The 26,389-nt window shown below is 45.2% G+C and overlaps 1 protein-coding gene across 5 annotated transcripts; it reads left to right on the top strand.

The window, feature by feature from the left end:
- Positions 1-449: 449 nt before the first annotated feature.
- On the top strand, positions 450-26,389 carry spidr (scaffold protein involved in DNA repair). 5 transcript variants are annotated; one of them, XM_053610347.1, is made up of 20 exons: positions 450-554; positions 1,704-1,856; positions 1,950-2,004; positions 2,077-2,253; positions 2,609-2,685; positions 6,538-6,755; positions 7,838-7,938; positions 8,899-9,076; positions 12,500-12,713; positions 14,783-15,006; positions 20,157-20,315; positions 21,927-22,014; positions 22,384-22,506; positions 22,600-22,659; positions 23,247-23,439; positions 23,559-23,699; positions 24,749-24,842; positions 25,024-25,135; positions 25,816-25,866; positions 26,240-26,389. In XM_053610347.1, exons 1-20 carry the CDS (start codon positions 537-539, stop codon positions 26,351-26,353), a joined length of 2,550 nt encoding a protein of 849 aa, XP_053466322.1. In that variant the 5' UTR covers positions 450-536; the 3' UTR covers positions 26,354-26,389. The 5 variants fall into 5 exon arrangements, with proteins under 5 accessions (XP_053466322.1, XP_053466237.1, XP_053466154.1 ...); XM_053610262.1 differs by having other exon boundaries at positions 1,950-2,253; XM_053610179.1 differs by having other exon boundaries at positions 1,704-2,253; positions 14,783-14,991.

Genomic DNA, 26,389 nt, shown 5'->3' with positions numbered 1-26,389 from the left:
TTAATGCTTTATTGTTAAAAATGTATTTAAACATTTAAGGATTTTTTTGTTAGCATCAAATTATGATCATATTATATTTAAAATTATTATTATTTATCACTATCGTTATTTCATATTATGCGCATACAATTATACAACAAAAAATAAATCGTATAATGAAATAAATACATATTTACTCCCACCCACCCTCCCCCCCAACAATAAAACATGAATGTACTTATTTGCTGATTTGTTTTTGTTTGTTTGTTTGTGGAAGGATTTGTTGATGGATTTGCCGTTTGAGTTGCTGCAGTACACTCACTCGGCCTCTAGGTGTCAGTGCTGTGAGTCTGGTCCACTGACGTGACCCGCAGAAGAAGACGCTGTGTGTCTGCGCCCGGGAAAGCGGCAGTTTCATACAGACTCTGGCTTAAACCCCGTTAGCATGCGGCTAACCTGTTAAACTACATAGCGTTGTAGTAGTAAACGTTATTTCTCAAAACGTTAAACAATTAACAACCTGGTTTATTCATGTACTCTTTTAAATTTAAAACGCAATGCCTTCGTTTTCAAAGGTAAGTATTCATATCTTCTATTTAGCAGCATCTCTTGTGAATATTAAATATCCAGTTCATAACAAAACACTCCGTGTGGTGCTGCAACAGGAAAATAATCAGTGTCTATTACTTTCCCATAACAGCACGTCCTGATGTGTTTTATTCCTCTTATATTACAGCATATTAACCTTTTTTTTTTTTTTAAACTCATTAAAGAATGACAGTTACGCAGTGAGGCGTAGGAACGAGATAATTAACTCGTGGCCATAACTTCAAAATGTAATAAAGTAATTAGGTTGTGTAAACGAGATAGTTAAGTCTTGTCCACTTAGGGAACAAGATGGTTTCCGTCATAGGGACGAGATAAGTCGTATGAGATAACCAAGTCAGGGCTTTGGAATGCATGAGGATGAGATAGTAGTAACGAGGCCGTTACCTTGTGCAAATGAGATAATTAACGAGATAATTGCCTTTGTAATGTGAGGGAATGAGATAATGAAGTCGTGGTCCCGGCATAGTAACGAAAAGGGGACAACATCATTCATTCATGGGAATGAGATAATTAAGTTATGGCCCCTGCTTAGGAACATGCTAAAATGACACTATTATGTCGTATCCATGGCTTGGTAACGCTAGGGAATGAGACGATTTAGTCGTGCGGATGAGATAACCATTGAAAAATTTTTTTATTTGTGGCCGTGGCTTAGTAATGTGAGGGTTGTGATGATAAAGTCGTCGGCACGAGATAGTTGAGTTTCGATCACCGCTTAGGAACGCGGGAACGAGATAATTAAGTCGTGGCCATCGGTTATTAATGTGAGGAAACGTGATGATAAAATTGTTGGAACAAGATACCAGTAACGTGAGAAGAAGGAGATAATTAAGAACGGGGTAAATGAATTATCTCGTTTCTGTGAATTATCTCGTTCCCATGACGTAATTATCTCTTGTTAATAAGTCATGGCCATGCAATATTTCTCTCTCCCTCTCGTTACTATAGAAGCAATAACGTGTTAGAACAACACGTTCGTATTAACCTGTAAGAGCTGCCGCTATAGAAAATTAGCCAGCACCTTCCGACCAATCAGAATCGAGGATTCTACAGCCCTCTGGTATAAAGGTGTGTAAAGCTGAAAGCTCGTTAACAAACCCGTCTGTCCTCCAAAGCGCAAAAGGAACACGCGGGACATGAGGTGCGTGTCATTTCCGGAGGACGTCAGGGAAACGTTCAGCAGGAGGGGAACCTGCGAGACGCCGAAAGCCGCAAAGTCGTCATGGCAGACGTGCGGGGACAGCTTCCTGGACACTCCTGTGGTGGAGGTGCGGGACGAGCAATCCACACACGGCTTTTCACACGCAGTATCTCTTCCTGAATCCGCCAAGAATGTTTTTGTTGTTTGTTTTTTCTTCCAGAAACACGACGCTACAAGACGGACGGTGCAGCAGCTGGCGCAGACGTCCACATCTGGTAAATACCCTCATGCTTTCTCTCATATGTCAAAGAATTCTCTTGATTTGTTAAACTGCCGTGTGTGTGTAGTGAGGCCTGGCTCGGGAGGCGAGGATCCCGTCCACATCGCCTGGACGTCGAGCGAGGACGAGGACTCTGATGGCGAACCCCAGCTCCCTCTCGCCGTCACGAAGGCCGCTCGGAGACCCAGACCGACGGTCAGCAGCGCGTCCAGCAGATACGCCCGCTTCCTCAGCACAGGAGCAGGTGAAGACAAAATACATTCGTGTTTTTGGATCTTTTACGAATGAATTCTTTTTACCCAATGGAATTTGCGCCTGTTTTGCGGGTGTTCAGCGGTGAATTTATTTGTGATGTCACACTCCACAGTCGCGGTTAGTGGCTCATATGAAAGTCAACACTCTGGGCTTTAAGAATTTGTGACTTGTTTGCCCAGCAGTGGGCTCACACTCCTCCCCTTTCCCATCGCCCTGCTCACCAACAGCTGAACACAGTCACGATACTCTACACACAGAAACCCAACAGTGTCCTGACTATTCTTTATAACTTAATCATTTCAGGATGTGATTATTCCACTGTCACGTGCTTGTGTTGTTTATAGATACAGACGAGCTTCCCACCATCGATTCAGAAAGCGAGCACGAGGACATTTCTACGTCAAAGGAGCCAATTTCTCCGGTGAGTAAACGTATCGAGAAGCCAATAATCTGCTGTCTGTTAGGGCTGGGCAATGCGATGATATTATATCAATATCATGATAAATTCTGCCACAAAATACTTTGTATTGGGATTTTTTTTTAAATGTTGTTTCACGGACAATTTACGCAATCCGATTGAAAGGTGCTGATTTTGATTTTAACGTTTTTGTACACTTTTAAGTCTTGAAACATTTTCACACGTTTTATTTATTTATTTATTTATTTTACAGTTCGTTCATACGTTGTAGTTTTTTATTTATAATTATAGTGTTGTGAATTTCCCCGAAGTAAATGTGAAACCTACCCAAAACGGTGTTAGTTTGCAATTAGGCCACTTACTCCGTGTTCAAAGCTACTGCGATGGCATGACACAAAATACAAGTGCATCTGATGCTGCCGAAGTGTTTATTTGAATCTCAGCTGGTTTCTACTTCAGTGGAATATTCCAGATAACACAAGCCGTCACGCCACATACAGCCAAAAGATTCGCTTCTCGGAGCTGGGGCTCGGGCACCTGACCACTAGGGGGCGGTGTGGTCCCTTAAAAACATTATTTCATTCATTCACGCGTTCATTCATTCATCCTCAGTTCGTTCAAGCGCTGTATCCTGGTCATGATGGCGGTGAAACCGCGTCCTATCCTGGGAACGCTGGGAATGATGCGGGAATAAACACCCTGAAATGAGACACCACTTCTAAACAGCACTGTTCTTTCGATACGTGATTGTTTACATTATTTGAGATATTTTTAACGGTTTATTTTTGTATATTTAATTATTCTTTAAATAATCGTGATTTATAAAACCTAACGGATTATGAGTATGAAATAAAATTAAACAGTAATATTTACAGCATTGTAATTTATTATTATTATTATTATTATTATTATTATATTACATTACTTTAGTGTTGAGTAAGCGTTTTATCCTGGTCTGGGTCTCAGCGGGTCTGGAGCTCATCTCGGGAACACACTCGGGAATACGCTCGTTCATTACCCAAGGACCAATTTAGCATAGCGACTCCATTTACCGGCATGCTGGGAGGTCGGAGGTTAACCGGAGAACCCGGTGGAACCCCAGGTTTCCACTCCTGACGCTACAGTGGGCGCAGATCACCCAAGCTGGACCGGTAAAGGTCGGAAAAAATGTCCACCTGGTCACTTTTATTTTATTATTTTATTTTTTTACCTCCGTACATTCTGAACATTAACTGAAGCTCTTGATGCATGATTTGATGAATTGCACTGCCACGTGATTGGCTGATTTGATGATTGCGGTAAAGTACAGCGAGTTATCACTATGGTGCCCAGTTACGGTGCACATCTATAGATAATCATGTGGTCATTAATTATGTAAGGAGATGTTCGCTTAACATTCATACCGTAGAAGGAGTCTCCAGTGTTTTCAGGAGAAGCTGAATGAAAGGGAAAGGACGTGGGACGTGAAGGACGCACTTTCGCTTTGTGCTGAGTTTATTTAGGTGAAATTTGATGAGATTTGGCCTTGTGAGCCAATAGAAAACATGAATTGATTGTTATGGCTTATTAATTGTCTATGTAGCCTCTGCATCTTTTCGAACTGCTGCTCATGCTGTGTCACAGGGACCGCCGTCTTCTGCATACATGAGCACACGGATGCTCACGATTGGCTGGTGCTGCTGTGATTGACAGGGGAGAGAGAGTATCCTTCCATCCCTGAAACTTTTTTGTTACTTCACTCGGGAGCCTGGAGCTGCTGATTATTATGTAGCGCTGTTTTCGTCCCGCTGCTTCATGGCTCTCTTGTCCATCAACCTGCGCTAGGGTGTATGGTATTGATTAGGTGGAATTCCCAGAGGCAGGATTACTCAATTTGTGGTCAGTTTCGGTGGTAACAATTAAATATGAAGTTTGTTTGCCCGCATGAATCATTCGGTTTTGGCGCGTTCTCGGTGGCCACGTGCTCCTTTATGAAATCCGGCACTCGCTGGTGAGATGATTGACCTATTGGCGAGGTTATCTTCTTCATACAGCTGTTGATCCTTCCTGTCCCTGCACACGACGGAACGGCGTCTTCACTACGAGTTCAAATGAAACGATTCGAGCGAAGCGAGGTTTGATAGTGTTTAATATGTGTACACAGCTCCATTCAGCGTCACTCAGTGCGGGGCCGAGCGCATTTTTGACTCCAAGCCAGGAACATGGTGTTCTGGAGCCGGGGGGGTGGGGGGGTATATAGAGTTGGATCAGCCGAGGAGGACAAGAGAAAGGACTAGAAGAAACAGACCCAGGAGGGGGGGAATAAAGAGTAAGTGAGCATGTGCAGCATGATGTTTGTTGGCATGCTGCCCCGTGGGCTGGAGTTGACTCGTATTAAAAAAAAAAGAAAGAACACGTGGGCTGACGGGGCCGGCTGGAATGCTGATCGTGCCTCCACATGACACGGAGGCAGGTAGTGCTCCAGATTTTTCCACAACAAACCGGTTCCTTTACTGTCAGATGTGTTGTCTTTGGCCATGACACACACGTTGTTGCGTCAAATACGTACACTTTTTTTACTCTTACTAAAGATGTACACTTAGACATTTCCTGCATCTGTCTTGCTTACGACCTGACTCATAAGTCCTTTGATGATATGAAAGCCCAAATTATCAAGTTATCGTGACCATGCTACTTGTGGAATGTGTTTCTAAATAATACTACTACTAATAATAATAATAACATGGCAATGTAGAACAACAATTTTTGTCACTATTGTTCAAGTACAATATACTACAACTATACTACTAAGAAAAATAACACTAGCAATAACAACTATTATATTGTTATTATTATTAGGGGGCAAAGCACTGGTGGCAGCCCATAGAACTGTCTGGAAAAAAGTTGTGAAATTTGGACCACTAATTGCGGAGGGTCTAAGAAACATTCTGACAAAATTTGGGCCGAGTACTACCGTGGCTGTAGCACCACCATTGGGCCAAATTTGGGCCTACTTTGGAAGTACGTTTATGATCATAACTTTTGAACCGTGTGTCCAGGGTATCCCTGGATTCCCCGTCTAGACGAGTTCAACGCACCCTATGACATCAGTTTCTGCCTAATTAGATTTTTCACCATCTTCGATTTTTTTCAAAAAATTGTTGTTGTTGTTTTTTTAAAATGCTCTTTTCTTTAGCCTGATATTTAATGTTCAGAAAAAACATTTGCTTCCATTTTTTTAAATACAAAGATTCCTGCTTGTTATTAAGCACCCAGATCATACCGTTATTAGTGAATTTATTACAGTTCTGCAGCATTGTCTTCCAGACCACATCAGACTTAGTTGAACCGGATTATCCTCTTGGTCACCGTACAGAAATGACGGCGTTTTCATTTAAGTAAACCGACACGAGTACTGTTGAGAAGACGTGACGTGAAGCCCAGGCGGGATGGAGGACTTGATCGATGCCTCTGCTCGGCCAAGAGTAAAGAAACTGTTAATAAAATAAAAGTCCGTTCGTTAGAACATGCGGAGCATGTTTTCATGAGTCATGACGAATTACATTTCTCATTTGTAGACGAGGTATTCGTAAAAAAAAAAGATTGACAGCTGGGAACCTTTCGGTTTCATGTTTCATAACAAAGCTACTGAGAAGCGTGTGATGTTCATGATTTTCCATTTTGCTAAGTATCTTGTTCCTACTCGTTGGCCATTTTGCACCAACCTCCAGTATGTGTTGTAACCTCTAGCTAGTGTTGCGTTGAAGTGTATCAGGCATGGCAGCATCACCGGGCACGTTTAAACACCGTGTGCGCTTCTCGGCTTTTTCATCATGGTATGCTATGATATTAAAAGTCATGTCTCTTTGACGTCAGGCGGCGGCTGAGATCTCGGACTACTCTTCGGATAGCGATGGAGATCCCGACACCAGCTGGCTGGACTCTCCTGCTCAGGAGCCAGCAGAGCAGCGACAGAGGTCCGTCAGCGAGTGGGTTCGAGCTGCCCAAGCTCTGCTCCAGACGCCTCCGAAACAAACAGATAAGCCCTCGAAGACACCCGAGGACTCCGGGAAAAAGAAGCGCAAGTTTGAAAGGTGTGGACGGTGACGCACGGCGCGCCTTTTGAGTTCTACCTCAAGCATGAGGTTTGAAGCATGAAATGTTCTTGGTGGTTGTTGGGGGTAAAATGCAGCCTGAGTGACCACTAGGTGAAACCACAAAAAACGCTACTTCTTTTGTCCAGAACCCAGAGTTTGTTCGCGAACATACCTAAACAAGCGTGAAGACCAAAGGGCTACGATACACAACAAGTTTACGTAGGGAAATTAGATAAGCAGTGAATGCAGTGAAGCATGGTGGTGGTAGCATCATCATGTTACCCAAGGGTTGTCCTCTTGGTTCTACTGCAAAATGTGGAAAGGGGGTGAATACTTACGCAAGGCACTGTATTTAAGCCTTGCTCGACTAACCAGGTATGATATAGGACAAATCACAACTAGCATCACTAACCCGAATTGCCCTGCTCATCCCCTATAGAAATACTCCGAGCAAGCTGTTCTCGACTTTTATGTTTCAGCTTTCTTACGTTTTTGCTTGGGACAGATATATATATATATAAAAAAAACGCACCAGCAAAGGATTTTTGTAGTTAATAGTGTTTTTGTGGAGTCTTTTATAGTCTTTATGAGTTACAGCTGTTGAAAGCTGCTTTTTTTATTATTATTATTCAAACCCAGTGATTCACCAAACCAAAAAAAATAAAAAATTCTTGTTCACACTTGTGGCTCTTTCATATCATGCAGGATCTGAAAAGCCTTCCTCGTGGACCGTGCACGGTCGCTGAGGCTTTCCTGTTTGCTATGAACCAAGGAATGAAATGTTCCCAACAAGACTCTTGAGTTTTATGAGTCGTTCTTGTTGTTGTGGGTTTTATTTATTTAATTAATTCTCTCACGGTTTGGTTCGTTTCGGTAGACGCTTCTGTTCGACGCAGGTTTCAATCCCAGTCGCGTCCTCTCCTGGGTAGTACAGGATCGTGGAACTGTTCCCCGTCGCAGTATGCGAGTGTATAAGAGTGAAACGGTATTCTTAAGCGCTCGCGTTACAGTCTGCATTACAAGCGGTCTCGCTGGCACGCGATGGTAAATTTGCGATTCTGCGTTGTGCTTCTTTATAGCCGGGGGCTCGCAGAGAGACTGAACAGGCTTCAATGTCGACAAAGGTCAGCCATAAGCTTCTGGAGGCACCAGCCTGTGTCCAGCATTACCACAGGAACAGGTACGGAAAACACACACTCACGCACACACACTCCGTGTCGTGTATGTCAAGCGTCTCAAAAACAACACGCACACGTTGACGTCTCTACTCATAAATACGTTTGACGAAGATGACGTTCCACAAGGTTTCCGGCTCGCAAAAAGTAAAAACTAGGATTTTTATGGCTCATCCCCCCCACACACACACCCCCCCCCTTTTTTTGTTTGTTTGATGGACTGCTTAGAACCCCGTAGCTTTGCAAAACCAGAAGCACTCCGGGTTTTCGATGCGACTCTCAGAGGAACTTCTGCTGAAGAGTTAACCCGGGCGCTAACCGATTTTAACGCGTGGTGGTTACAGGAAACTACAAACCCCAACTCTCTTTCTCTCTTTCATTTTTTGTTTTCCATGGTGTAACGATTTTTTTTTTTTCTTTTCTGTGTTCTCACACCAACCTGTGTGAGAGAGGAGTGGGCGTAAAAAAAGAAAAAGAAAATAGGCGGAAAATGAAGAACGACGGTAGATAAGACGTCCTGTAGAGTTCAAAGGTAAACGTGTAGCGGTAGTTATTGCGTGGGAGGATGGTTCAAACAACAGCCCCCCCCAATCCCCCCCCACCCGACACACGTAAACACACTTCATTTCAGACTAAAAGATACGAGAAGACCTTTACTGCCATAACCTGTAACTTGAATTGAGGGGGGGGGGAGTGTATAAACATCCTGATGACTTTTTATTTAAAAAAAAAAAAAAGATTTATTCCAGGATGTTTGTTGGCAGATGGTAGATGAAGATTTTTGATCCAGCATCAGTTACACACTCCATGTCATGCTGTGATAGGAAATCGATGGGCGACTGGGTGACGTGATGCAACACGGCGGCTTTATTCACTTTGTAACAGTGAAAACGAGTGAAAAGATAAATCTCCGTCTTTTCTGAATGATGATGTTGTTGTTGTTGTTTGTTATTGTGCCGTGCCAGAGGAGAGACCGGGCGTGTTAGTGCTCCACGTTCAGAGCGTGTGGGAGGTTTGCGGGACACAGGCCGCGCTCTGCCAGAGACTCCCAGAGAGACAGATGTGCGTCGTTCTGTTCAGCAAGGAAACAGCCGCTCAGCTGGCGCCCGGCGCCGGCGACACCGTCCACATCCATCCACCGTGGTAAGATCCTCCACTTTACATGTCAATTAATTAACACGAACCCATCCCCAACGGAATTCTCTCATTTGTAAAATAATTTTTTATTTTTTAAAATCTTTTCGCTTTCGGAAGGAGTCTCCAGCGTTAGCTCTTTGTAACAGTCAGAAGTAAAGCTGTATGGATAATTTACGACAGCGCCGATACTATATCGTCGTGTCACCCGGCTCTAGCCGTAACTGTACGCGTTGCGTCACAGGAAAGTGACAAAATGAACAACACTGTGAACACAAGCTTTCTAACCATGGTGTTCTAATTTAATACTAGCCCGTCACACTTTTCCCAGGTGAGTTGTGGTGATTTTAACAGATATGATGATATGTGGAGTCTGATAAGATTCCCCCTAACCCCCCTCCCAACCCCCTAGAAGCAGGGGAGTACAAACTCAGTCCAAACTGGATCGAGTCGCTTTTTTTCTCTCTCTCCTCTGTCTCTCCCACACACTGCTCCCACGTCATCGTTCTGCTCTAGGGAACGGCCTGCATTCCTCTTCCTGGCAGCTCTTCGCTCATTTCCAGCAAGCCAAAGGGAAAAACCACAGCTGGATCCTTTTTCTCCAATTTCCTTCCCCTCGCTCTCTTGCTCTCGCTTTCATTCTTTCTTTCGTCCTCGTGTCGACGACGACAAGGAGGAGGAGGACGAGCGGACCGCGATGGCTCTTGCTGAACGCGGGGAGAAAAATTACAAACACGTGCCGGACACGACGTCGTAACGGACCAGGGGAAAACCCGACGCTTTCGGCGTCACCTTTTGACCTCAGAGCTTTAGCAGATATTTGGAACCACTAAAATGTCCCGCTTTGCGTAGGAGCGTCGCGGTTTTAACGATCCGGGTCAGCACTCGGGAAAAACGAAAGCCATCCAAAATACGGCAGTGTTCTGAAAATAAATAAAAACGACGGATAAGCTTGTTGACGTATGAATTCTGAACGATTGACGGCCGCGTAGGCGTTTCAAACCCCTCGACGCTAACGAACACCTAGGAAGCGCCACCCCCTTCCTCCCAGCTCTCTGAAAATGGTCAACATTGGCTATTTTTTAGCTGAACGACTGAAAATGGAGGGCAGAAACGTCCCCGAATTTTCTTGAATAGTAAGAACGAATGTGTTCTTGTACACCTTTCCACAAGCGCCTGGTGATTACCCTGTATATATACGTACGCTTCACTTTCTACCTTGGACAAATTATTTGCACCTCCAAGACCCCCATCCCCGTAGGCCCTTTTTATTTATTTATTTATTCATTCATTCATTTATTTATTTATTTTGCACCGTTTTCAAAAACCAACAATGACCCTTTTTGACTTCCCTGGGGGAAGAGGGCGGGGCTTCCAGCGAGCTGTATCGATTGGCTCATCTGCCGTTTTTCATTACGGACAAAAAGAAGGTTTTCGAGTACGTTCCAGCGCACTCTGATGCGCTACGACGCAGAGCTCTTGTGCAAAATGCGAAGAAGTTGGCGCGTCCGATACGATCATGTAAATAAACCTCCCCCCTCCCCCAAATCATCTCCCCTCACCCGTACAACCCCCTCGCAATTCCTTCAGCAGCGGTACGACGACGTGACTTGCTCGAACGCGCCCCACGGTTCACCTCTGCTCTCCAGGACCGTCAGGTCTGCTAATCTGGAGTACGATGTGTATGGACTTGAACGCAGAGCAATTAGTCTCATCATTCAAACAGGACGTTGTGTTAGGAAAAACCCATCACTGTCTCAGTGCCAGTGCTGTTCTAGCACACTTTGTGCGATGTAAGTGACTAAAGTACACCACTCCTTAACTAACACACACACACTCACACACTCTCGAAGTGGGCGGAAATGTCTGCCGCCTCCGTGCAGGTAACTGAGCACACGGACCACACCTTCACCTGTAGAGCCGAGCGCCGTCAGCTCTCATTTCCAATAAAATGAGCACAAGGATTTTTGTTCTTCAATCAATGATTCACCAAATCAGTGGTGTGTGTGTGTATATATATATAATGTATATTTTCCTGCAAAACTTTTCCAGCGTACATTCAGTGCAGATTTATTTGACAGTTTTATTCATAATCCGAATATTTATTACACGTATTCGCCATATTATTTAAACGCACGCACTGATATGGATGTTTTTTTGTTTGTTTGTTTGTTTGTTTTTATTCTGACATTTCCCACAAACAGAAGCAATATTTGTTACAACTGGCATTCGATTCACGTTGCTGAGGTTTTCGATTAAACCCTTCTCCGTCAGTCAAATTAAGGACTTAATAATAAATACCATAACTTTGATATATATTTCTCTCTATACATTTTTATCTCGTTGTAATATTTTCGGACTATTTCACACGAGCGTTCCTATTCTCCTGCTGTGTGTATTGTAGAATTATGACTAATCGTCCCCGGTGTCTGGATTCGGCTAATGATCTGATAAGAGAACGGACTTTGCGCTATCTCGAACCGCACATGGGTGTGTGTGTTTGCGCCGAGCAAGCGAGCGGCTCCACCTCTCCTGTGTAAACTTGTCCTGGCCTGGCTGCAATCCAGCTTCCCTGTTCAGCCGCAAAAATCGCAACCGCTCAGCTCTGTCCCAGGACCTGCTAGAGTCGTGACGTACGAGTGCGATTATCTCGCCTGGTGCGTCACACCGGGAGGACCGAGCAGGCTTCGGCTTGTACAGGCAGGAAACCGGCGGTATCTCGAGGTTGTGCACAAAATTGTTTAGGTGTCGACGAACGAAAATGTCAGTCAAGGAATATACTGCATTTTGTGTATGCTTGCTCGCCCGATTAGAAGTACACCCCCACCACACACACACACACACACATTCTAGAGCATAAGTTTCTCATAAGACCTTGTGTTATTTCACTGGAGTGGAAAAAGGCATCTCGATCAGTTAGCGAGTCTTTATCTCTGTGGTGTCTGCTCTTTCCTACGCAGAGCTGAGATCAGGCTAGATCTAGGGACGGTACAAAATGATATTTTGAGCTTCTCAATTTCGAGCACGACACACGGCGTGCGTCACAAAATACATTGCCATAAATATTCTGCACCGTACATGTTGCCTTAAGAACTCTTTCACGATCATCTGTAAAATAAATTGCCTTAAATTGTTCGATATAGCATTACTTATGCGTGTTGATATAAAAGTGCGTTGTGAAATAATCGATCACCGCCCTAAATTTAAGGATGGGTACGTGCTATGGTCTGTAGTAGTCTAGTTGGTGTGAACAGCGCACACACACACACACGTACAGACGGACAGTGAAGCGAGCGAACAAGATGTCCGGTCACAAGCATGCGGTTCACTCAAATGCATCAAAAGGTTCACAAGCGTAATAAATAAACGTGCATCTTGCTGCTAATGCTTGCTATTCTTGCAACTGTGTTTCTTACTACTTTGCGGCTATAGGCAAAGCCTGACCGTTGACGGCGAGCGCCATCCCATCATTCTCAACACGCATTTCAGCCAGAAAGTTTCAGGAGCGACGAAGCAGGACACCGGTGCGACCTGCTCGAAGGTTCTGTGCCTGACCGAGAAGACCAAACCATATCCTTTAACCAGGTGCTTCTGGAAAAGGGAAGAGAATTTTCAGTCTTCTCAGGCGTCCATCCCTGATAAACAGGTGTGTGACTTGTCTGTCAAAAACTACGTGAGCATGTCTAACAGGCTTGTCCTTTCACTTTTGTTGAAATTTTAACGAAGTTCATTGACGGCTTTATTATATTAATGGTGAGGGGTTGTTGTTTTTTCCCCCCCCCCGTTTCATTTCAATTCAGCAGTCTTTTCGGATGATTCTTTATTGATGTAAAAGCCCAGTTCTGTTTCAGCCTGCTGGTGGGAAACACCTGGATACCTCCTTGTCTGTGTCTCTTAGTGACATTCTGTGTGATTCGGTACTGCCGTGATGCCTTTTCTTTTTCTTTTTCTCCTGTGGAAAAGAGAGTGCATGTTTGGGAATCACAAATCCATGTGGAAACCAAATTCTGCTCCTTGTACCAGCGCTCACAAGGGCCTGCCTTGCACAAACTTTTTAGGGAAGGGGAGCTATGACTTCAGACCCCTGGTGGGCATCTGAGTGCCCTACTTCACCCTAAGAGGCAGCCTCAGCACCCCTCCCAACACCACAGGGGCTGATAATAGAATGTTTTCCATCCCAAATATCGCTCATTTGGAGGTGACCGTGTCAGATTTGTGGGTACTGGAGACAGTAATGCAGTTCCGCTGCCAGCCCCCAGTTTTTCGGGGACCTTGTTGATATAAGACCTCAATAAGTAAAATTGTATACTCGATAGAAAAGATAGACCCTACGGTTCAAAACAAGGAAATCTACTCAGCTGACTTACTTGTCCCGAAGTAGGACAGGGGTTATTGACCAGTTCTAGGTTTGAGATTCTGGGGTTCCTAAAGACCTTCTCTTTTTGCCTTCTAGGGGTTACATGTGTAGTTCAAGCAATGCAACCACAGGACTGGTTCACGGCTGTGCATCTGCTCATTTCATTCCAAAGACAAACACTCTACTCAAAAAAATCCTGCCCTTCAGCATTCCCTAGCACCATCGGTGTCACGATGTATGCGAGCAGCCGTGTCTCACCTGATACCCAGATGCTACCATATATGGAAAGCAGGCCTTCCATTGCGGTGCTCGGTCTAACAGTGAAATTAGAAAAGAGGTTCTCCGAAGCGTGCCACAACAGTCACTGGCGTGAGAACGTACACGAGTGTATAACAGACGTTACCATGCTTGCCAGTCAGGCTGCTGTGTGTGTGGTATTGCCATCTGTTGAGTTCTCTATGACTGATGGTACTGTGGACTTATCAGAAGTGGGTGGACCCCAAATCCTACAGGTGGAAATGCGTCCCTGTCTCAGTGAAAGTAGCCCCGTTCCTAACCAAAGGAATCTGGTTTGAAGCGGTGCCCCGTCTGAGAGAAATAAACACCACGGATACCTACATTACAGCCTCTACCTAAGCCGGAGTCTAACGTCTTCACTTTGATCTTTAGACAGGCTTCCAATACCAGAAACATCCAGTGAGGTGTGGTTCTGTGGGCAGAAATGCCTTGTCGATGAGAGAGATCAAAGGAGAATGGCTAGACTGGTTGAAGCGGACAGGAACCATCCTTTACTCCAAAAGCATCTCCAGAATGCACAACACGCCCAACCTCGAGGCGGATGGTCTATAATAGATGAAGACAACATCGGGTTCCACTCCTGTCAGACAGGAACAGGAATCTGAGGCTACAGTAGGCAAAGGGTCACTGAAACTGTACTTTTGAATATTGTAAAAAAAAAAAAAAAAGAAAAAAAAGACCAAGTGACCTCGATGGTGCCTTTGGTGGTTAGAAGGGACGAACACAATAAAACACTACATGTACATATGTGGTTGTGTATGAACCCCCGTAAATCCAGAGTCAACGTGGGCTCCTAAGGAGGTTCCAGGTAAACAAGGTTGTATGACGGTGGTATTTATTGCAAAGTCACCGCATGACTTTGTTGGACCATCTCGGCATCTCCGTGGAGGTATCCAAGTGTTTCTCTTTGTTGGTTCCATGGGTGTTATAGAACCACAGTTAATGCAAAACTAGACTTTTCTGGAGACTTAATCCTGGACGAGCAAATCAGTGCTGATATCAATTCGTTTCCGTAAACCTTACCTGACTTTGAACAGTTCATTTATAACGTGTATACACAGACCCGCAGGGATGCAGGAACTGCGTTTGAGTCGCTCCTGGAGGCTCTGGAGGCTTGTGGGCCATCAGGGTCTGTGTGTGGTCCTGTGGAGGCGGTGGTCCAGAGGATCTACTTCTCCTCTGTCGCGCAGTTCCCTCACACAAGCTTACTCCGACACCGGACGCTCAGCAAGCATAACTCTGGAACGGCGCCGCAACGACGTGTCGGCAGGTACGGTGCTTCACTGTAAGTCACTGGCCTACGTCATGTAAATAGTTTCTAACTGGACCCTCCACGATTCCTGGCTAGCTTTAGGTAATGATGTGTCGTGGGTAGGATATGTCTTATTCTGTCCATGAAGTTCCAGCGCCCATAATAAGTACCGTCAATACTGATACCATTTCTGTTACCGTCAATAATACTGTTGGATATCTTATGATGTGTTCGTTTACTTTTTGCTTAAAAAGCTGCTTCGTTGTAATCTGTCTATCCTTTATCTTTCACCGGATTAACTACTTTCAGATACGCCTGGTTTCATCCGTTGTAGATTTCTATATACGCCTGCAGCCGAATACCATCCAAGCGCTTTCTAAAAATGTCTCTTTAATCCATGATTGCATTTTTAAAAAAATGATCTGATATTGTGATGTATGTGAATACAAAGTGAGATCACACACGTCGGTCTACGTTCTTATTTCTTCTGATGGGCCCCCGCTTGAGACACTGACGACGTTTACACGGACGGCAGTAATCTAATTGCTGACCTTATTCTGAATAAGACGATATTCTGATTAAGGTGTTTACATGAGTCGCTTTTAGAATACTCCTTTCATGTTCCTGTTGTACGTGTTATAGAACATAGACGGATTAACGGCACACGTCATTACGTCACCGCGTCACGCCGTCCGACGTTCCCTTCAGAATTTCACGTATCGACGTACAGTTGGTCTTCGTTATGGGACCGCATACAGTTTTGGGTGTTTTTATTTTTAATTTTACGAACGCCTCGAGTGCAGTTAATTATTTGTCATGCTGTGCATGCAAATAGGCGACTGCTTGAAGCCGTGGGCTGCGTCCCAAACCGCGTACTTACCGTCTAATATAGTAGCTCAGATACATGTGTTTCACCTACTTATATAGTAGGTGAGTACGCGGTTTCGGACGCAGCCGTGCTCTCTTGTTTGCCGTCAAACGGCTGAGCGCCGCCGTGTGTGTACGTGTCCTGTCACAAGATGCGGTGAAAACTCTCACACGACGTTAATCGTGTGATTAAGGTGTGTACGTGTCTGTAACGCGCGTCGATAACGCGGCTAAAACAGGAATACTCCACACGTCTTAATTCCATTTGTGTTTACTTCGAGTATGATTAAGGTCATCAATAATCGCTAACCCAGTAACCCTAACCCTAGTTTCTTAATCAGAGTATCGTCTTAACCGGGTTAATATCGGATTACAGTTGTCCATGTAAATGTTCTGACTGTGTAGGTCATTCAAACCAATATGAGCTAAATTTCAAACTCTTTCCAATCATTTTGTCACCGCGGGAAGTGTTTAAAAAGCTGGTGTGGATTTAAACACTGGTAGAACGGAAGCGTGTTGCAATCCTGAGATGTGCAAAGAAATCCTGAGCATTGTTAGAATGACACTACGTGCATATCAATATGAGCCTTGTTGTACCGGTCTTGAGATTTTACCAGCTCGCAGATGGTCTAGAACATTTGCTTGAGTAGAGATTATGATGTCATCAATCATGGCAAAGTGGCCTGCTCCACTGGAGTTACAACAGCATCATCCTGTTTAATCCCACCCTATATCTGGAGTGTGTGTGTGTGTGTGGATTGAGTGTGTACTTGTTCAAATATTATCTTTGGCGAATTGGGGGAAAAAAAAAAAAAAAAATCTTGAATGGCTTACTCAGTTCTGTCCATTTTGATCACGTGTAACGTTCTTGGCTTTCGTGTTCGATTTCTCAATCCCATCGTGCCATACACTAACCAACCTCAGTGATTCAACAACGCTATGATCTAGTTGGCTGCTTTTCCAGAGGAAAAACAGCAGGTTGTGTACAAGGGCCGGTCTCGTCTTAAAAATAGTGCCCTTGTAATTGGAAAATGAAGTAACGTTGCGATATTGCCGAGGTGAAAGAATGCAGTCTTGGTGATATCAAAGGTAAGTGACGAGTCAGCGGAGACGCCAAGGCTCCAGGCATCGTCGGATGATCTGACAGCATCCCCGTCAACGTCAAGGCACAAGTGTAAATGCTTAGAGAGCAAGGATATTATACTTTATGCGCCAACGTGTACAGTTTGGTCATGGCATGTACAATTTCAGACCCGCTGCAACGGCGATACAGGACTTCTGAAGCTTACGCTTTTTGCTTTTACAGACCAAAGCAAAGATATTTCACCCTGCAGAAAAGGCAGTTCGTTGAAATGGGGTGGGGCGGGCGCAGTGTTTACATTTCGCTTTCAACTTTATCTCGGAGAATTAATAAGCCTTGGTTTTCTGAGCCAATAGCAAACAGTTGGGCAGGTCTTTGGGCAGAAAAATAAAAAAAAAAACGGAGAAGCAGCTGCTCCTGATTAGCGCGAGAGAGTCTTCGGGAGTCGGGCGAGTTGTAGTCGCAAAAACGTCAAGACGGGAAAAAAAATTGGCTGTGCGCTCCGGATAGGAGGGATGGCATACACTTTCTACAGCGTCAGTTAGAGAGAGATATTAACCAATTGTGGGTGCCTATGAGGGCATAAATTCGGAAGAAGGCGACTGTCACGTTCTTCTGAGTGTTTCACCTTGCCCTGTGACACAGTACCGGGGGGGCGGGGGGCGGGGGGGGGGGGGGGGGGGGGCGCTGGCAGGAACTGGCAGGTGACCAAATTGTTAATCAATCAGTACTGATCAGTAATTACTCATTAATAAGTAACGTCGCATCTCTCTCTCTCTATCTCTCTCTCTCTCTCTCCCAGCTAACAGTGGCACCACCTTTGTTTACGGGTCAGAGTTTGAAAGCACGAGCCTTTCTATCCAGCGTTCTGTTGCCGTGCTGAGGAACAGCAGTGGGTCGAGGTTGTTGACAGGACAGGCCGGGGATGCACGTGCTGATGTTATGGGAAGGAAAAAAAAAAAAACCGGCAGGTGGCTAGACGTACCAATAGAAAGAACGAACCCTAGAAAGAGGAAAAGTCGGAGTGAGTCATTTGACCGCTTCCAGTAACTCAATCCCGGTCAGATGCTCTAGCAGGTTGTAAACACGTGACTTCGGTGCATCAAAATTGTGGTGTGTGTATATCTAATGATAGAACACCATATGGAACAGCGAGCGAGCCTGGACATGACCTCTCGATGGTCGTAATGATGTTTACGTTCAAGCAGGGACGAGAACACAGAGATAAACATTGCTCGTCGGCTGAGCCGTGCACTGGCACCGGACCAGGCAGCCCCGACACCTGTCAGAACCAGAACTCCGGTCTTTTGTCACTTCCTCTTTGTTTCGCTCAGTCCGCTTCGCACATACCCGACATCGCAAGATAAATAAAGTGTGTTTCGCAGATTTGGACTGTGCCGAGGTAGCGTCCGTCATCTAGGATAGTGTAACGTTTCACCAACGTCCCAAGTTTCCGTTGCTTCCTGGAAATTTCCAGCTTTTCCGCAGACTGTTTTCAGCTCTCTTGGGCTGTATTGTGGTCTCTTCGTCAGTAAACAAAGAGGAGGGCTCCTTTTGAGATGTTTTTGTGCTTGTCGAAATAATATAGATTAAAAGTGAGTTTAGTGTATTTCCCTAAGAACCAGGATGTTTAATTGTTTCAAGCTTTAGCAAGATCGCCTTGCAATTTTAGACAGTTTTCAACCTCTCACTTTTTTTTTTTTTTTTTACACACGCTTCACTGGAGCTCGCTTCCTGAGAATAATCAGGATTTGTTTTCACTCCAAGACAATATTTGGTTCCAGTAAAAGGTCTGTGGAGCATAAACAAGCTGAAGAAGCTCTTGGTTCGAAGAGAGGAGAGGAGAGGAGGGGATGTTTTCAAGATGAAGTTAGAACAAAATGTGCTTGAGGTGTCTGATTACAAGCCTGTTTATCACAAGCCGCGTCCTCATTGGTGGATTCCGTGGCGGAAGGAATCCCACCTACTTTGTTCCAGGCCAATCCGGGTGCGTTGGAGCATTCTTATGGGGAGGGCTATTCTCAGTGGGGTTGTGTGTTAGCAAGTGTGTGCGCGTGTGTGTGTGTGTGTGTTGAACAAGCTCAGTGGTGTGCAGTTTCAGGAAGTGCCCCCACGTTGCTGTGAATTCCTGCGATTACTCACAATAGAAAATTCCTCAAGGTGGCCAGTGGCAGCGGGCCGGCGGAGTCGCTGACTGCTTCATCCACCAGAGTTAGTAGGAGAAACAAAGGAGTTGTTTATGTCAACCTGGTCTGAGCATGTGGTCCTCCTCTGCCACCTTCTAAGCTCTCGAGTTACACACACACACACACAAACACACAAGCCTAAACAAGCCTCACTGTTCACAACATCTCCAACCGTTTGACCCCATCTGCCTCTTCAACTACTGTCAGTCAGCACCGATTCCGAATCACGCCTCTGCGTTGCAGAACACCTCAGTTATGTCAGAGGTGACAATATTGTTATGAAAATGATCGTAACAGCATGGCTGTACGTCTCCTCTCTGTGCTGTTTAGTCGTGACTCAGCGTGTCACGATTCTGTTTCCGGTCCAGAAATGAAACCTATATCAACATGTATCAAATATTATAATCGGGGCACTTTCATATCACACACACACACACACACACACACACAGTTACAACACCCTCCCTCAGCAAAATATTTTCATGAACTCATTTTAGCCAAATACGATTTCACTAAATGTGTTTTAACCCTCATGAACAGTGTGCTCTAACGTGAAGCAGTGTTTCTTTTTTTTTTTTCTTTTCCTTTTTCTATTGATCTAACACGTCATTTGTTAGCTTTTTGCATGTAAGCTTGTGCCAGTGTCAACACTTTTAATATTAACCAGCATGAAAAGGATGATGTTTGCTTAGGAGTGGTCCGTTACTGAGTCATGTGCATAGAGCATGGGATTTTATTTTCCAGTAAATACGGAGAATAAAAACGGACTTGATTAGGATTATGTTTCTTGACTCCGCGTGAGATTGACCCGTATTGTCAGCTATGGCACGAAGCGCTGCGTTCGGCAGCATCCCAACACCCCGAGAGTGAAGCACGGTGGTGGTGGTGGTAGCATCGTGTTGTGTTGCGACTGGGATGTGTGGTCGGCGTTGACGGCGAAATGGATGAAGCCGCATTCAGGGCGATCCCAGACGAACGTCCGTTCCAGTCTGCAAGCCTCAGACGTACATGTTAGCGTCCTCTTTACTCTGTGCTTTTCCTCTTCCCAGGTGTTGTTTGCTGGTGCAGGACGTTTACGGTATGTTCGGCGAGGTGGAGATGCAGTACGCGTCTTCAGAAGACGAGCTAAAAGACCTCACGGAGCAGCTGCAGGGAAGAGTGTGTCTGCTGCAGGGACTGAAGGTGATCCAGCGCCTCACTCGTGAGAGGTGACCGCCACCCAGCCATATGGGATATTTGATGTAAAATTTAGATTTAATTAAAAAAAAAAACATCAGCTTATACACCGTGTGACCAAAAGTACGAGGACGACTGAACGTCACGCCCATATATGGTTCTTCCCCTCAGACTGTTTCCACAAAGTTCGAAGCACACAATTGTATAGAATGTCTTTTGTACGCTGTCGCTTTACAGTTTCCCGTCAGTGGAATGACGAGGCCCAAACCTGTTCCAGCATGACAGTCCTCACCCGACGTCAGTGCCTGATCTCACTAATGCTCTTGTGGCTGAACGAACACACGTTCCCACAGCCACTCTCCGAAAATCTAGATGAGCGGAGGTTCTATTATAACGGCGAAACGGGGAATAAATCCGGAACGGGCATGTTCAACAAGCTCAGGTGTCCACAAACTTTTGACCATATGGTGTAATGAGGGGTATTTATGTTTATTCTGAGCCGGTGTGTCTACTGACGAGCTTAGCAGCAGCGGACGACCGCTGTCGCTTCCTGTGTTTTCGGACGGATTAGATTAAGGTTCTAGCGCAAGGTTTTGTCCGGAACGTGGACGGTATGGACACTTTATCTGCGAAACATGGTGGCGGGAGCATGCCCTGTGTCTTTTAGTGGAACTGGCTCACCAGATTTAAAATTCTCAGCCCCATTCCAGTAGTCCCCTTTGTCCCCGTGTTAATCTCAGCTCTGTGAGAGCCACGTCAGGCTGGACTGGAAGAAGCAGTCGAGCAGGTCAAGTATGAGCTAGCTTTGGATTAAGAGGCTGTGGAACTGGTTCTGAACAATACATCCATGTTCTGCTGAAACAGACACACACACACACACACACACACACGCCTCACAGCAGTCTCAGGGCCTCCAAGACCCCCAGCTGCACGCAGTAAACCGCTGTCGTGTACTAGAGGAACTTTCATTTCTACTGCGTAATTCCTGTTTTTTATTGGAGCTCTCGTGTTAGCCCATACTTCACAGAGTATCTCACAAAGTCATCCAAGACCCGTACTCGTGTTCTGCGTCTATTAGTCGCACGTGTGACACGTGTGAAACACCCCCCCTTTTATTTCTTTCATGTCAACGAGGTGAAGGAAACGATCTACAGTAACTCACAGGATTTCTCGTATCCCGTTTAACGAGAAGAACATCTCGAGTAGGTTCGTGTCTGTTCGAGAGCGAAAGAGTAACGACGCCAGCCTCTGCTTGCAGGTTTAACGGATCCCACGCTCGCCGCTTGTTTTCGTCAGCGCGCGTTGGCTGACTGTCAAAGTAAACGAGGCTGAATAAAACATAACAACAACAACACGCTGACGAGACACGCTGGATTTGTCTCGTCCACCTTTCTAAGGTAGATTCCGAGGTGAACTTGGAGTTTTATAAAGCGTGGAGGGGTTTATAAAAAAAATACATTCAAATCCAGTTTCAGAATCATCACACCTTAACTTTAAACGTGTTTAAAGATATAAACACGCTGCCAGTCTGTACTCACATTGTTCATTATTTGCATGAATCTTCTCTAAAGGGTTTGCAATAACTCCTCAAAGTTTTCTCCCTGCCCCCCTCACCCTCTCTCCCTCTCTCTCCCTCTCTCCAGATGTGCTCAGCTCTTCAGTTTGATTGACAGTCTGTGGCCTCCTGCGGTTCCTCTGCGAGTTCCTGGAGAAGGTTCATGCTGTCAGACTGTAGGTGTATCCTGATACCAACGTCCGATGTTTATAGAACTACGGACGTCTCGATTCTGATTGGTCTGAACGTTCTGGAAAACGTCTCGTCGTCGACGTCGTGAAGTTTTGTGTTGAGACGTTTACGGGAGTCTCCAGTGTCGGAGGCGGTATGTTTTTCAGCTTCGCAGTCGCAGAGTAACTTAGAGGGCGTGGCGTTCTAGAGAAACCGTCAACGACGGGGTGGTGTGATGTAGCCAGACGTCGGAGCAGAGCTACTTTTCTGACCAATCAGAATCGAAGACTCGTTTACTGCGTCAGCAGATTTCGATTTCGCTTCATGCGCTGTTTTCTGTTTGTCTGATCGATCCATTGTGATGTTCCTTGTAGGTTAAAGTAGCAGCACCGAGTTTCTGTTACAGACTGACGGGACAGCGGGACCGCGTGTTCCCTAAAGGCGAGTCACCGCTGTACCGTCCTCCTTTAATTCAGACCCTCCGAGAGATCCTGCAGGTTCCTGACGCATCACTTCACATTCGTCCTTGACTCGTTTGTTTATTAGCTTTATTAATACGTATTTAACTCTTTTTTTTTTTTCTCCTCCAGGACGAGCCCGCGAGTCGGTGGTGCAGCTTCAAGGCTACTTTGGTTTATAAGCGAGAACAGGTCAGTTGAACACCCGAACTGGCTCTGCTATCCATTCTGTATTTATTATTTCATTTAGGTTTTTTTTTAAAAAAATTACCACGTGTCCTTGTCCGCCTGAACGGAGAAAAGTAGGCTTCAGTAAGGCAAAAAAACAGTACCTTTTTTACATCCCTTTGTGCGTAACTAGTGTGCCGTCATCACAAAAAAAAAAAAAAGGCAGATATAGACTTTGAATTCTCCGTTCATGCTCCGGCCCTCGTCCTGTCGACGGCTCGTTATCTGAGTGTGCGCACCTGTTCTGTGTTTAAGTTTAGATTCGTTCGTCTCTTTATACGGCGACGTTTCTATATTTCCGGAAACTTTTTTTTCCTTGTACTTCCTGGTCTTAACCGTTGCCTGTTCACCACATATCTGTTTACGTATTATTTATTACGCCTGACCGTTGCTACGGACGCTGACTAAATGATTGAATCCGGGGACTAAAAGAAAAAGAAAAAAAAACAGCGATACGTCAAACCTTAGGCAGGAAAGAAGTCCAGAGCTACACACGGTAAATCCCTTATACTTTTGTTATTTGTTACGTGTCTTTTGAATATCGAATACAGGATAAAGAAGGGAAGGACCTCTTGCTGTTCGTGACAGACTCCAGCCTCCAGCAGGACGAGCAGGACTCGGGAAGCGTCAGCAGAACCGTACCTGTGCACGCGAACTCCGTGTTCCTGCTCCGTCACGCCGCCGCTGCACCGTCGCCCCGGTTCGGGTCGAGGCTTATTTTCAGAGACGCCGTAATGGAGCAAGGTGAGCTGCGTATCGACACGCACGTTTTCCCAACACGTGTTTTATTCCTCTGCAATTGCTACTGTTTATTTGTAACGACTCGCTCGTTGGTCAGAATTTATAACGTGAACCGTCTCTAGGTAAGATCATCGTCTCAGGGCAGACTGTGGTTCGACTGGACTCGGAACCATCCCGGAGTCTGAATATTTCTTCGCCCCGGTCTGTTCTGCTGGACCAGCTGAGCCCCGAGAGCCCGTCCTGCTCTCTTTGCACCGTTACAGGTTCGTACGTTCTCAAATCTCATACGCTGCCCCTTTCAGCAGGTTTCGTCACTGGTTCTGTCCGTGTTCATGCTGCTTCGTCACGTCCTCCTCCAGGATCGGGCCGACGAGTCCGCGTCAGCGTTGCGTTTTCTTTCCTGTCTCTCGTCACTCAGATTCGGCGTCGCAGTAAATAAAGCACGGATTTGTTTCATTTTTCTTCCTGTTTTGTTAGCCAAGATGCAAGGCTGACTCACACACTCTGCTTACACTGAGGGGCTTTTGGTTTGCTGATGGGGGGCGCGTTGTGAGTAATACTGAAAGTGTGAAGAATTTTCTGTTGTAAGAAGACATCTGCAAGACCTGGAAGATGACGATTTTTCCATAACGGTACATCCTGGAGTGTTTTATTCTTCTTAGATCAGCAACTTGCAGACAAACAGCATACTTTTATTTTTATCCATTTATAGTTAGATTTAACAGTGTTGATCATACTCACTTCCTGTTATCCATTATGTTATTCTCTCTCTCTCTCTCTCTCTCTCTCTCTCTCTCTCTCTCTCTCGAAGTTTAAGAAACCTGAAGACTTTTTTCCTGACCCGTTAGCAAGCGCTGACACTGGAGACTCCTTCTGTTAACTTTATTTTGTAAAAAAAATATATATATATATTTCCTAACCTGTAATGGATGACCTAGAGGAAAAGGATGAGAAGAAGGTGAAGTGTAGCTATCATAGTATCTGTAAAAGTACTGTAGATCTTTTGGGTTTGATTGATGTTATAGGATGTTGTGAAGGAAACACGTTCATGCAGTTGTCCAATCAGCCAATCATGTGGCAGCAGCACAAAATAATGTTTACATTTAAAAAAATTAAAATAACCCATCCGGTTCTGAGGATGAGGGAGAATGGCCAGACTGTTTTGATCTGACAGGAAGTCGAAGGTACCTCAAATAACCACTCGTTACAACCGCGGTGAGCAGAAAAGCATCTCGGGACGCCCATCCAGCCTCGAGGCGGACGTTCTGGTGATGTGATTTCATGTGTTTTCTCTCGAATACGCCTCGTACAGGAGTGGTGACGGACGTAGACGAGAATTCTGCGTTTTCGTGGCCAGCCTGCGGTCAGTGTGGAGGCGACGGCTTAGAGGCTTCAGAAGATAAACCGTAAGTTACAATCGTATCGTATATACCGTATCGTATATCATCTGTCACACGCTGTACGTATGACATTACAGCCACGAAGCATGGATGTACCACAGTGCTGTCGAGTTCTCCACTCAGATTGGTCAGAAGGTGTCGATTCCGAGTGCGAAACTGCAACAGTTTGTGGTTTTTGTCTTGGCAGAGACGTGTTTTCCTGCGTAGTGTGTGGAGTCGTGGACAAACCGAGCAGAAAGATGCAGCTGGAAGTGTTTCTCAGCTGTCCTTCATCACGTCCCTGGACTGTCAAAGTTAAGGTAAGATTAAGGTAGAGGTCCATCAACAACTGTTTACTAGCAGTGAAATCATTTCATTTCAGGTTTTTATTCGATCTCTCGCTCTCTCTCTCTTCTGCTGTCACTCTCTCTCTCTCCCTTTCTCTCTCTTTCTGCCTCTATCTCTCTCGCTCTTCCGCTGTCACCCTTTCTCTCTCTATCTGTCTCTGTCTCTCTCTCTCCCTTTCTCTCTCTCTCTTTCACTGTCACTCTCTGTCTCTCTCTCTTTCTTTCTCTCTCTCTCTTTCTGTCTCTCTTGCTCTTCTGCTGTCACTCTCTCTCCCTTTCTCTCTTTCTGTCTCTCTCTTTCTTTCTTTCTCTCTCTTTCTGTCTCTCTCTCACTCTTCCATTGTCACTCTGTCTCTCGCTCTCTCTCTCTCTTCTGCTGTCACTCTCTCTCTCTTTCTGTCTTGCTCTCTCTCTTGCGCGCTTTCTCTCTGTCTGTCTGTCTCTCTCTCTATGTGTCTCTCTCTGCTTCAAAAGAGGAAGGAAATCTCATCGGTCTTTGCAGGGTGTAAAAAATTTTCAGCACTTGATTATCATCACGCATTTTTTAGTTGCTAGATGTTTGAGATTGTGTTCATCTGCATCTTGTGAAACTGACATAAAAGTCTGTGTGTGTGTGTGTGTGTGTGTGTGTGTGTGTGTGTGTGTTTTATCAGCTACAGCAAAACTCCATCATGTCCCTCCTAAACTCGACAGGACATGCCGAGGTGAGATTCCAGTCAAGCGAGCATGTTGATAAGTTACACTCGGTGGCCACTTTAATAGGAACACCTGAACATTCACGCAACTAATACGATCAGCTGACCTGATCACGTGTCAGCAGTACATAAAATCACACAGGTCAAGACATTCCCGACATTCAGTTAACTGGAACCAGTCCGGCCGTTCTCCTCTGAGCCCTGACCGACTGCACGAGCGAGCACATGTATAGGGTGTTCCTATTAAAGTGGCATGTGTTAAATAACGGTATGTTTACTGTTTACTATATAAACAATAACATGTTCGAGAGCGTCACGAACTCAACAGTGCGGCGGTGTAAATACTGTTAAAGTTCACATGCTTGTGGCGTTTGATTGACAGGGCTACGAGGTGGAGGCGGTGCTCGGGAAGAACGTCGGCCCCCTGAGCGCCTTCATCCACGTGGTCACCCGCTCTCCGTCCCTCTGGATGGGTTTGGAGGAGATCACTCTTTAACCCGGGATTACTAATACATCTCTGTGTCTTACCTCA

This window comes from Ictalurus furcatus, chromosome 1, assembly GCF_023375685.1.
Source record: "Ictalurus furcatus strain D&B chromosome 1, Billie_1.0, whole genome shotgun sequence".
In the NCBI taxonomy this organism is placed as follows: domain Eukaryota; kingdom Metazoa; phylum Chordata; class Actinopteri; order Siluriformes; family Ictaluridae; genus Ictalurus; species Ictalurus furcatus.
The sequence above is the reverse complement of the archived record's forward strand: the minus strand, read 5'-3'. Positions and strand labels throughout refer to the sequence as shown.

Coding starts and splice junctions, on each gene's coding strand:
- spidr (XM_053610099.1), top strand. Junction 25,136..25,815: donor CCTGGACTGTCAAAGTTAAG/GTAAGATTAAGG, acceptor GTGTTTTATCAG/CTACAGCAAAACTCCATCAT. Junction 25,867..26,239: donor ACTCGACAGGACATGCCGAG/GTGAGATTCCAG, acceptor TTTGATTGACAG/GGCTACGAGGTGGAGGCGGT.